Source organism: Salmo salar, chromosome ssa24 (assembly GCF_905237065.1).
Source record: "Salmo salar chromosome ssa24, Ssal_v3.1, whole genome shotgun sequence".
Lineage (NCBI taxonomy): Eukaryota > Metazoa > Chordata > Actinopteri > Salmoniformes > Salmonidae > Salmo > Salmo salar.
The window spans coordinates 10,008,059-10,021,036 of record NC_059465.1 but is presented as its reverse complement, the minus strand read 5'-3'; the positions used below and the strand labels follow the sequence as shown (position 1 = coordinate 10,021,036).

At 43.1% G+C, this 12,978-nt stretch overlaps 1 protein-coding gene across 5 annotated transcripts in view; it reads left to right on the top strand.

Annotated features, from left to right (window-relative positions):
* Nucleotides 1–12,978, top strand: part of LOC106585124 (serine/threonine-protein phosphatase 2B catalytic subunit gamma isoform) — a 70,996-nt gene that overhangs the window by 36,348 nt on the left and 21,670 nt on the right. For all 5 annotated transcript variants that reach the window (XM_014170980.2, XM_014170981.2, XM_014170979.2 and 2 more), the window contains exon 4: nucleotides 8,804–8,915. In XM_014170980.2, coding sequence (XP_014026455.1) covers nucleotides 8,804–8,915 — 112 coding nt within the window. The remainder of the gene's footprint in view (nucleotides 1–8,803; nucleotides 8,916–12,978) is intronic.

Below are 12,978 nucleotides of genomic sequence, written 5' to 3'. Positions count from 1 at the left end.
TCTTGAAGGAGTTCCCACCAATGCTGAGCACTGCTTTTCCTTCACTTTGCGGTCTGACTCATCCCGAACCATCTCAATTTGGTTGAGGCTAGGGGATTGTGGAGGCCAGGTCATCTGATGAAGCACTCCATCATTCTCCTTCTTGGTAAAATAGCCCTTACACAGCCTGGAGGTGTGTTGGCTCATTGTCCTTTTGAAAAACAAATGATAGTCCCACTATGCCCAAACCAGATGGGATGGTGTATCACTGCAGAATGCTGCGGTAGCCATGCTGGTTAAGTGCACTTTGAATTCTAAATAAATCCCAGACAGTGTCACCAGCAAAGCACCCCCACACCATAACACCACCACCTCCATGCTTTACAGTGGGAAATACATATGCGGAGATCATCCATTTACCCACACCGCGTCTCACATAGACAACGGCGGTTGGAACCAAAAGTCGCCAATTTGGACTCCAGACCAAAGGACAGATTTCCACCGGTCTAATGTCCATTGCTCGTGTTTCTTGGCCCAAGCAAGTTTATTATTATTATTATTATTGGTGTCCTTTTAGTAGTGGTATCTTTGCAGCAATTCGACCATGAAGGCCTGATTCACACTGTCACCTCTGAACAGTTGATGTTGATGTGTCTGTTACTTGAACTCAGTAAAGCATTTATTTGGGCTGCAATTTCTGAGGCTGGTAACTCTAATGAACTGATCCTCTGCAGCAGAGGTAACTCTGGGTCGACCATTCCTGTGGTGGTCCTCATGAGAGCCAGTTTCATCATAGCGCTTGATGGTTATTGCGACTGCACTTGAAGAAACTTTCAACGTTCTTGAAATGTTCCGTATTGACTGACCTTCATGTCTTAAAGTAATGATAGACTGTTGTTTCTCTCTGCTTATTTGAGCTGTTCTTGCCATAATATGGACTTAGAACTATTTGGTAAAATACCATCTTCTGTATACTCCCCCACCTTGTCACAACACAACTGATTGGCTCAAACACATTAAGAAGGAAAGAAATTACACAAATTAAATTTGAAGAAAGCACACCTTTTGAATTGAAATGCATTCCAGGTGACTACCTCATGAAGCTGGTTGAGAGAATGCCAAGCTGTCATCAAGGCAAAGGGTGGCTATTTGAAGAATCCCAAATATAATATATATTTTGAATTGTTTAACACTTTTTTTTGGTTACTACATAATTCCATATGTGTTATTTCATGGTTTTGATGTCTTCACTATTATTCTACTATGTAGAAAATAGTAAAAATAAAGAAAAACCCTTGAATGAGTAGGTGTTCTACAACTTTTGACTGGTAATGTATTATTGGATAACGGCACAATCATTTGGTATTTTTTGGGGCTTGGGCTCATTAAATGTATTTTAATGTAGGGCTCATAAAATGTATTTATTGTATGGCTCATCAGGCTCAGTTAACATCAGGCTTGAATTTTATATCAAAGCTCTAATCAAATCCAGACAGGCCTATTTATATGCTTTAGAATGACACTTTGGGTTTTGGCAGGAATAGAGGGTTACCCGGGAGAAAAGTGATTAATTGTCGGGATGGAACATTTGTAAAATACTGGGAAAATATTCAATCCTAGCGAGTGCATTGTGCCTGCTCCTCTTAGTCGTTGCTATCTCTAGCTTGTCCTGATGAACCACTGCACTCACTGGGAGTCTGGGCTGATTCACATTCAACACTTATGCTGCAGTTAACACACTTGAATAATGTAACGCTGCGTGTCATTTAAAAAAAATTGAATTAGTGTTCACACAAGCATATCCATTACAGGCTAGAACACTTAATGCAAGAAGATACAGGTAGCATCCAGCTTTGTAGGCTAACTTTCCTTGCTTGCATACAGCTGAAGCTAACATCAATTCACTAACCTAGTATCAGCAAAATATTGCTGATTTTTAAAGCTGATTGTCACCAAAAACTTTATTGATTCACTTAGTCTCCCCTGCCTCGCGTCTCTACCTTTCAAGATGAGCTTTGTCCGAGCCTCGAACTGACTGCATGTGTGAATATGAGAGTGCACACTTTCATAAAATAAGAGATTGCGTCATCTATGCAAATCTTGTTGATCAGTATAATAAATAAGACCCAAATGGAAAGGAAACAGATTGGGTTTCATCTATAGCCCATGAAATCTGCCTAAACGAGCTCAATATCTCAATACATGTACTCACACCTGTATTGTGAATAGGCCTAGGCTGGCCTACAGCTTGATTTACTGAGTTTTTATCATTAGAGATGTACCATTCAAATAAGTGATTACCGTTATGTAGTTAGATTGGTAAACAACAAAGTCATATTGATTTTATTATTGTGTAATTGATTAATTAATGCATAAATTTTTTTTTAAATCATACATTTCAAATGTAATGATATTCAACTCAAAAGATCTGTCTGGCTCAAGCACCATTCTGTGACTTTGGCTAATAAGCCTGCTTTTTTGGTTTTGAGTATTGTAATGGTATCGAGTATCGTGATACTAAACCTGGTATCAAATACAAAATTCTGCAGAGTTTGACTGGTCCTCAGGGTGCAGAACTGGGCTGGCTGAGTTTTGACCTGTGGGTGTTGAATGGAAGATCCGACGGGGCTATAGGGCTGAGGGGGGTTGAATGGAAGAGTCAACAGGGCCATAGGGCCTGGACGGCTAACTGGGCTAAGCATCGACCTGCTTTGTCTGTGGTTCTGGGGGGCTTTTGATGGGAGGCGATAGGTGAAATGTCACAGATGAAAAGGTGTCGGTGAAAGAGCATAGGGAATGACGGGTGACTCCTGGGCCATTGATCAGCTATTCTAGATTAAATGTTCTCTTCTCCTCATAACCAGACAGGACTCACAGGAAATAGGTAGGCTAATGTCCATCCATGACTCCTCTGGAATCACAATGGAGTTATGTGCCTGTAAAAATCAAGGCTCATTTCACTCACCAAAAAGTTTTTGAAACGCTTATTGTGTAGTCAAGCCTGCGTTGTTTGGTGTTCACTTGATTTTCACTTTACTCCCAGGAAAACAGTGTAAGGCCCTATTAAAATCTATTTTATTTTGCCGACTTTGTTCTGTTTTTCCCGAATTTCCAAAATCACACTAGAAAAACAACAAAAGTGGATGTTCAAATCCACAACAATGCTTAAACCACATCAGGAGACCACTTTTGAGGTCTGTGAAAAATCAGACATTTTTTATTTTAGGTGTTAACCTTTTATTGCAACTGAGCACCAGCCAGAGACTGTTTGGTTAGCAGTGTTTCTGTAGCGCTTGTGATTGCAGAGTTTGCAAACCAAATGGCCACTGGATTGATGCAAATAATCATGATATCGTTCTGCCAGGTAGGCATAGGCTACTTTGTAGTTATCATTTAATTGAGAATGTTTTTGGGAACCTTTCCATCTACCAGAAGACGATAGACATTAAAATAGCATCATCGCTATAGGCTACACAAAGTAGTAGACAAACAGACTGGGGGATTCATGTGCTGTGTCCTCTTCACAAAGTTGAAGTAAAATACTATGTATTTTGTTCATGTCTTATGATAAACTTGGGAAAATGTATGAATTAAAATTCAGTTTTAATGTCTTGACTCTGTCCACGTTCTCTGCAACACAGATTTTATAGGGCCCTAACAGTGGCAAGTGTTACTTAGTTGACTATCCTGGTTAAAATGACAAGAATGAAATGACATGTGCTTTCTGTTACACATCAAATATCTGCTAGTATGATGACCGACTGTGCCTTAGTCTAGGGGTAAGGAGGAGGGTACTGCCAGTGCCTTGCCCTCCTAGAAGGACTGGCAAAGAGAAGCTCTCTTTGATGTGCTGCGTAAATTAAACCAGTGTGTTGACTAGGCCAGTAATGAGATCTACCATTGGACGTGGGCCAGAGGTGGACCACAGCATAACTCACTGGATTTATGGGTGGGTGCGTCCCAAATTGCACCCTTTTCCCCTATGTAGTGCACTACTTTTGACCAGGGCTCATAGGGCTCTGGTCAAAAGTAGTGCACTACATATGGAATAGAGAGACACATGGTGAGCTCTACACGTAATTGCCAGAATAATGGATACTTGAGTAAATAAAGGATACAAAGTATATTGAAAGCAGGTCCTTCCATACAGGTGTGGTTCCTGAGTTAATTAAGCAGTTAACATCCCATCATGCTTAGAGTCATTATTTTGGCTACCAGGCTATGCCCCCATAGGATGACAATGCCCCTGTCCACAGGGCATGAATGGTCACTGAATGGTTTGATGAGCATGAAAACGATGTAAACCGTATGCCATGGCAGTCTGTCACCAGATCTCAACCCAATTAAATGCAGGCGATTCTGGAGCGGCGCCAGAGACATCATTTTCCATCAACCAAACACCAAATGATGGAATTTCTCATGGAGAATGGTGTCGCACAGAGTTCAAGACACTTGTAGAATCTATGCCAAGGTGCATTGAAGCTGTACTGGCTCGTGGTGCCCCAACGCCCTGTTAAGGCACTTGTTGGTATGTTCTTTATTTTAGCAGTTACTTGTATCTGTACACCCAGATTGATTTTGTGGAAATGGGCTCAGAAACCTGTGTTCTAGTTCCATATGAAGGCCAAAAATGGAAAGATTGACCTTATCCTTTCGTAGAAGGTAGGTAGCATTACCATTTCAGGCCAGACATTTGCTCGGTCTAAATTGAGGATGTGTGAGCCATCCATTTGATTCTCCTGTTGGCCCTCCTTTGCCTCACCGCCTCCTCATTCCTTTCTCCCTCTTTGATGCAGGAAAGTGCTCTAACCTATGGACCCCTCCCAGTCTCCAGCCACCCCCAGGCAGCACACTGCTGTCTCAGGCTGAAGTGAAGTGTGTGTGTGTTTTGAGGTGAGGGAGGTAGCAGCCACTTGTGTCTGACACACAACGTGCTGTTCTGCTGCCTTTGTCTGCCTCCCCCGCTCAACGCACGCACGCAGGCAGGGAGGGAGAGAGGAGAGAGGGGGGGAGAGGGGGAGAGACTCATTAAATCGCCCTTCAGCCTGAGGCACTCCACTCAAAGGCCCTCACTCAGACTAGAGGTCCTTTCACTGACTCTAAACTGCCCCTCTCCTCACCCTGGCTCCCTCCCTGGCCTGAACCTCTCCCCATGGTCACCAGTCCCCTAGTCATTGTTAACCCATGTTTGACAAGCCAAAGAATGACAAGGAGTTGGCATGATGACAAACAATCCCAAGTCCCTACCTGCACTTCTCAGCTCCGTAACACCCCATCCTTCCTAGGAACTCCGGAATTATGGGTAGCGCAATGCCCACTTCTCTATTGTGTATTATTTGAATGGACACCTGCTGGCCTTGGTTGCCTTGGCATCCTGTTCTCAGGACATAATGTAGGGCTCTGGTTGTGTCCCTGCCTGGCTGTATTTTAAAGTAGAGGATGAAGAGTGAGTGGGCTGAGAGAGAGGGAGACAGAGTGGCAAGCCAAGTGGAGGCTAATGAGTGCTGCTACCTTGTTTGTCTGTCGTCTGAGGCTGGAAAGTGGAAGGGGAAGCATTCTCATTTGGATTGTAAATGTAGCCCGCTTTTCATATTGTCGTCACACATTAAATGCGGCCCGAACTCTATTTGGGTACTGCATCAAAGAGTGTCTGAGGATAAATTAATTTTGATTGAATCTGGTGTTTTTTTATCCTCTCCCATTGAGAGCCCTAAACGGGGAGAGAGTGACTAGTTTGTTGTTGCTTTTCAGAGGAGACCTGGGCCCGTAGCCACAAAGCAGCGCAAAAAAGGTCCTTGGAATCCTGTTAAAACCTGTTTTGACCAAAAAAAATTAAAACATCTCCGAGTAGGTTTTAGGACAATGTTAAGACACTGCCCAGACAAACTCGGAGCCAGGAGTAAAATCAACTCATAAAAGTGTATCGCAGATGGTAATCACTGTAGTTTGAGGCAAAGGAAAGATTGTGATGATGCTCATTGGCATTGTTGCAAATCATGGGGAATAACCAATTGTGATGAGGCATCGCCAGCTGGGAACTCTATAGCACACTTCAGACAACCACGGTAAATGTGACTACATCAAATTTGGCAATGGTTAAAGGTCCAATGCAGTTGTTTTTATCTCAATATCAAATAATTTTTTGGGTAACAATTAAGTACCTTACTGTGATTTTGTTTTCAATTGAAATGGTAAAAAAGAAACAAAAATAGCTTCTTAGCAAAGACCAATTTCTCAAGCAAAAATGTTGCTAGGACTGTCTGGTAGTGGTCTGGGTGGGGAGGGGGAAACTAGCTGTTATTGGCCGAGCGGTTTGGAACTCTTTCATATCGGTCTATTAACTCATTTTACCGCCGGGTGATGTCACTAGCAGGCCAGAACTCCATCCCACCAAAACAGGCTGCGGTTTCAGGCGGTCTTTTCAAATAAACAGTTCTTACACTAAAAGGGCATTATCATACTTTTCATAATTTCACATACTAGTCCAACCTCATAGTGTGGAAATATATTTAAAACACATGAAAATCATGTTTTCGACAGCACTGGCCCTTTGAACATTTGATCATTTTCACCTGACATAATCACTTTGCCTACTCTTAATTATTGACAAAGACAGTATGTTGGCATAACTTAAAAAATATATTTTTTTAGCTATTCTGATGGTTGTTAAAAGCAGAATTTCGACTTACTGTTATATCAACACATTAACATCAAGTCACTAGCTGATAATGTTGCATACAACATTGCATATAATGTGAAATAGCCCTTGTGAAATAGTTGTCAAAGTGCAAGAGATACTGTTGTTGCATATAGATCTAGAATATTTATGGCTTAATCATATATAGAAATATCAAAACATAATTTTAAAGGCCCAGTGCAGTCAAAAATGTGATTTACCTTAGTTTTATATACATTGAGTATACAAAACATTAAGAATGATAGACTGACCAGGTGAGTCCAGGTGAAAGATATGATCCCTTATTGATGTCTCTTGTTAGACTTCAATCAGTGTAGATGAAGGGGAGGAGACAGGTTAATTAAGGATTTTTAAGCCATGTGAGAATTGAGATGGATTGTGTGCCATTCAAAGGGTGAATGGTCAAGACAAAATATTTAAGTGCCTTTTGAACGGGGTATGGTAGTAGGTGCCAGGCGTACCGGTTTGTGTCAAGATCTGCAAGGCTGCACGTTTTCTCACGCTCAACTGTTCTTTATGTGTGTATCAAGAATGGTTCACCACCCAAAGGACATCCAGCCAACTTGACACAACTGTGGGAAGCATTGGAGTCAAAATGGGCCAGCATGTAGGACACCTTGTAGAGTCCATGCCTTGATGAATTAAGGGCTGTTCTGAGAGCAAAAGGTGCGCAACTCAATATTAGGAAGGTGTTCCTAATGTTTGGTGTACTCAGTGTGGAAATGTAGGTTGGAATAATACAGTGAAATTATGATAATACCGTTTTAGTGTAAGAGCTGTTGGAAAATACCTGAAATTTCAGCCTGTTTTGGTGGGATGGAGTTTTGGCCTGTCTGTTTCAAACCTCTGCCAATATCAGAGCTTCCTGATTACATATCCCTCTCATTAGGCTTGTCCAATTAGGCCCATCACTCAGACCACTCCCAGAGGTTGACACAGGAGTGAAAATTAATTATTGTCCATCTTGTCCTGTCAAACTTTTTCGCGTACTTGTCTGTCCCATCCTGATAAAAATCACTTCCGACCCATGCAAATTTTTATGCGCAGCCTGGTTGTAGATAGATACTTTCGAGTCGCGTTGGAGACAATTTTAGCTAATCCTAACCTTCTCCTAACCTTAACCTAATTATCCCAACCTACCTCGTTAATTCTCCTAACCTGCAACGAAAAGTCACTTGTTATAGTCAAAACCAGAAGATATTCCCTGAAGTCTTTGTTTCCACTAATGCGATACAGACGCTCTGCGTGTGAGTAGCCTAGCGACTGCTCGTTTTGGCTGCTGCTCAGCGCTCACGAGACAGTTGCCTGTACACAACTGATAACAACCAAATGAGAACCCGCAGGAGTCCTCTTCCCACTTGTAGCAAAATTCTTGCTTAAGAAATTGCTCTTTGCTAAGAAGCTATTTTTAACCATTTTAATAAAAAAATAATAACACTAAGGTACTTAATTGTTACCCTGAAATTATTCGATATTGCGATAAAAAATGGCTAAATTGTCCCTTTAACAACTCCAAAGCAATTGCGTGTGGCACACAAACCACTGACTCGCTGCATTTTTCTATTTTCAAGACACCTGCTGGTACAGTAACGCTTAACTGCTCATGAGGTGTCCTAAATACAGTATCTATCGCCTAGATGGGACTCTTATGACTGAATAAGCTTAATGTATAGCTTTTATTTTTACCCATAAGGATAGGTGTAAAGTCTTTATTCTCAGCACTTACAACCAATTTCTACTCTTAGGCACTTTGTGGATACGACGCCAGTTTTAATGCGCTGTTTTATTGTTTTTATTTTTGCAGTGTACTGTAGACACAGGCCATCTGGTTGGTTGAAGAGGTGTAGGCAAACCTTGGGCTGGGGCGTATCTGTTTTAAACCACCTGTTACAGTTGACAATTCTCCTCGTCCTTACAATCTGGGGGGCCTGGTCCTGTGGTTCTTCTATCATTTTGTGGGTTTTGACCTTCTCAGCCTCAACAGAATGTAAACGTTTATTTTGTGTGGAGATTTGTGATTTTATAATTCATGTTGGGCATTCAGAATCTATGTTGGGGTTGTGTGCTTGACATTCATGCCCTGGTTGCCTTGTGTCCCTCACTCGCTCTCTGGCTCTCTCCTCTCAGTGTGTGCTGTACCTCTGGTCACTCAAGATCAATCACCCGACCACACTCTTCCTCCTGCGAGGGAACCACGAGTGCCGGCACCTCACGGAGTACTTCACCTTCAAACAGGAATGTAAGTATACTGTCACTGCGGCATGATATGTCACACCAATGAGGGCGAGCCTAATGTGATGCAACACCGTAGGGTACTACTTAGAGATCAAAGGCCCTCTGCAACCTAGAGAAGCAGACTTGGCCCTACTCTGCAAACAGACAAAGTACATACTTGAAGGGGACATTCTTCCCCCTAGCTCTGTGGCTTATTGATGCTCTTATGATAGTGCAGTATTATTTGTGGCTGATGAGCTTAGCAAGCGTTCAGTGACAGACAGACAAACCAAGAGATAAACAGACACTCAGACAGAGAGATGGAGTCATTCGCAGAGACAGACACACGCGCGCGCGTACGCACGCACGCACACCCACGCGGGCACAAAGAGACAGACAGACAGACCCCTCCCTGCCTGTGCCCGTCTCCCTGATTGAACAGCCTCCCACTACTATGACACATCAGGATCAGGAAACCTGTCAGTCACAGTTCCCAATAGTAACATCTCATTGTTCAGATGTCTTTATCCATCGTGCATAGAGACCACGTCTCCTCTTCATGGTGCAGCCAGACGGCGAGCTGCTGAGGCATGGAGAGCAGCCAGCCATGCAGATGTCGTTATTCAGACAGTTACACACAATGAAAGAGAGCTGACACACCCACAAGGTGTATGTTTGTGCACGCGTATGGGTATGTGTGCGTGAACACTTATCGCTGTGCATTCAAGAGGCGGCACAGGTGTGAGGCATTAGTATGCAAACCTCATCAAAGAAACAAACCTTACTTTGGCGGACAGGAGAGGCAGCAACAACATTGGCAAACGGCATTTGAATGGGAAGAACCTATTGGAAAGAAAGATGCTTTGGTCTAATTAGTTTATAATGAATGCATTCATTAGCATGCATTTAAACTAATTGAGAAGCGCTCGGCTGACAGAGGCAGTTAGCATTAAGCAACAGATGGCGCCACTGATAAGTGTTGCTCTTTTCTTCAGGATGAAAGTCAACATACTGTAAGAAATGGACTGCTTCCCTCCTGCTTTAGATTTAGGTGGCGTTCCAGGTCGTCGTTTAGCAGTCACCCTGCACAGCCGAAGATTTCTAGATCATGTTAATGTGGTTTCTTGGGATGTTTCTCCAGGTGTTGTGAGATCGGATCATCTGAAAAAAGATGACCTGGAACACCACCGGAGAGAGAGTGTGTGTGCCGGTATGTTTCTCAGGCATTTTGAGAAGTGACAGGTCTTAAGACACTGGACGTGTTCTAAATGGCACCCTATTCCTTATGTAGTGCACTGCTTCTGACCCGAGCCCTACGGGTGCCATTTGGGACACAGACTGCGCCTAACCGTTGAGCCCAGTCAGTCCGTGTCTGTCTGTTGTTACTAAAGCCTGGTCTCGTAACAGCAGTACTGATCCATCCCGGTCCACCCACATCTTTCAGGACCTTATTATTTCTCCTCCACGGATGTCCTTCTTACGCAGCCAGGAGTTCGTGTAACTGACAACAGTTTAGCTCTGGGTCCTTTATGCACCTTGGGGAGATACATGGCTTTTTCACTTGATCGGTTACATCTTTAGCTGTAGATTAAATTAGCTTGGCTATTATCTAGCCCTAGTATTTCAAAGAGACTTGCTGTTTGACTGTTGTTGTTTTGGTTGGTTTTTCAGCCTTTGGGTTTGTGCAAGGCTATTGCAAGACTGCTAAATTAACTTCTGTGTTGCTAGAAAGGCCTCTGAACATTTTAACCATATCAGGAAGCATGAGTTCCATACTGACTTCAAACCCTTAAGGCCAAATGAATGGAGTGCGCTGCAGTGCCGTGCTCTCTCCCTTCCCTACCTTGGAATAGTTTGAATGCTACTCTCTCTCACCCCAGGGACTCACATATTATCTTGCTTTCCTTGAGCTCTCAATGAGAATGGCCCCTGTCCAGCACTAGGTGCTGAACAAAAATATAAACACAACCTGTAGTGTTCGTTTAATGAGCTGAAATAAAATACATTTTCGATACACACACACAAAAAGCTTCTCTCAAATGTTGCGCACATTTGTTTACATCCCTGTTAGTGAGCATTTCTCCTTTGCCAAGATAATCCATCCACCTGACAGGTGTGGCATATCAAGAAGCTGATTAAACAGCATGATCATTTCACAGGTGCACCTTGTGCTGGGGACAATAGGCCACTCTAAAATGTGCAGTTTGGTCACACGGCACAATGCCACAGATGTCTCAAGTTTTGAGGGAGCATGCAATTGGCATGCTGACTGCAGGAATGTCCACCGAAGAGTTTGCTGTGGGTAGAAACAAGTGTTATAACTCTCCAGTTGTCACATTCGCTGAGGTTTCCGATCTTTGGCAGTTTGACGATAAGGCTTTATTTTCCAGTCTTGTGGCTCCCACATCTTGCTAAAGAGATCAGTCAGCACTTTGGTAGCTGTGTTGACATCAGCTTTAAGTAGCTCAGCCTGCTGAGAGAATCCCTGGTGCTTTGCCACTCTTCATAGCCTTGATGGCTGCTTGGACCTCTGCTTCAACTGGTGGGTCGGTGTCTTTCCCATCAATCTCATCCGAGGGTGGTGGGTCTGCTGGATCATTAGGCTTTGGCCAGTTGAGGACCTCTTCAAAGTGCTGGACCCATCTTGCAGTTTGTTCCTCTTTGGTTGTTAACATTTTACCTTGTCTTTGACTGGCATTGTGTGGTTGCTAACTTGGCCACAGAGCTGTCTTGTGATCTTATATACAGTGCTTAGTTCTCCTCTTACTGCAGCTTGTTCTGCCTTACAGGCCAATTCCTGGACAAAGGCTCTCTTATCCCTTCAACCACTAATTTTACGTCTTTGTCCATGGTCTTGTATTCTTGCTGTGCTCGCACAATCAGCCTGGGGGATTTTGCGCTCAGCAGTTTTTTGCCCAGCCTTCTCATCTATACTGAATAAAAATATAAACGCAACAATTTCTATTATTTTACTGAGTTACAGTTCATATAAGGAAATCAATCAATTTAAATAAATTAATTCGGTCCTAATCTATGGATTTCACACGACTGGGCAGGGGTGCAGCCATGGGTGGGAGACCGGCATAGCCGATCAGAATACGTTTTTCCCCCACAAAAGGGCTTTATTACAGACAGAAATACTCCTCAGTTTCATCGGCCGTCTGGGTGACTGGTCTCAGACGATCCTGCAGGTGAAGAAGCCGGATGTGGAGGTTACATGTTGTCTGCGGTTGTGAGGCGGGTTGGACCAAATTCTCTAAAATGACGTTGGAGGCGACTTTTGGTAAAGAAATTAACATTCAATTCTCTGGCAACTGCTCCTGTGGACATTCCTGCAGTCAGCATGCCAATCTGTGGCATTGTGTTGTGTGACAAAACTGCACATTTCGGAGTGGCCTTTTATTGTCCTTAGCACAAGGTGCACCTGTGTAATGATCATGTTGTTTATTGATATGCCACACCTGTCAGGTGGATGGATTATCTTGTCTTTTGAAGTTTCAAACATGGTGCGGACCTTCCATGCTCTAAGGCGGGCTGTGGTTTTGGGCCCAAGAAAACGTATCGCGCTCCTGATTTCTCGGGTGGGGCTTTCATCTGGTCAGTGTGTGTAACTTGTCTTTCACAAATCTGATAAAAGTTGTCTATTAGGCCTGAATTAAAAGAAGCTTAAGCAATCACTTAGGAGGACACGACATCCCCTGCGGAGTAGCTAGTAACTGTGGAGGTAGTGGTTGAAAACATATAGGTTACCAGGCCCAAATGACGAATGTGGGAGCCACAAACCAAAACCACAACACCCTCTGAAAACCCAGGCTATAGCTAATTGAGATGATTCCCTAGCAGTTATTTTGGCATGCATGGTTTTTCTGGATCAAAAAGTGGCTTAGGTGGTGGGTGGGGGCAATTGGCCGCAGTCAGCCCCAATTATTGATGCCCCCATCTTGGCTGTGGAGAGAATTTCTGTGTTTTTAAAGCAAACTTTTTGCAATTCTACACATTTTGCCATGGAGCTGAGAGAAAATGTTGCAGTTTTAAAGCAATTTTTTCTGCAATTCAATGCTTAAACATTATAACAAAATCAATACTTC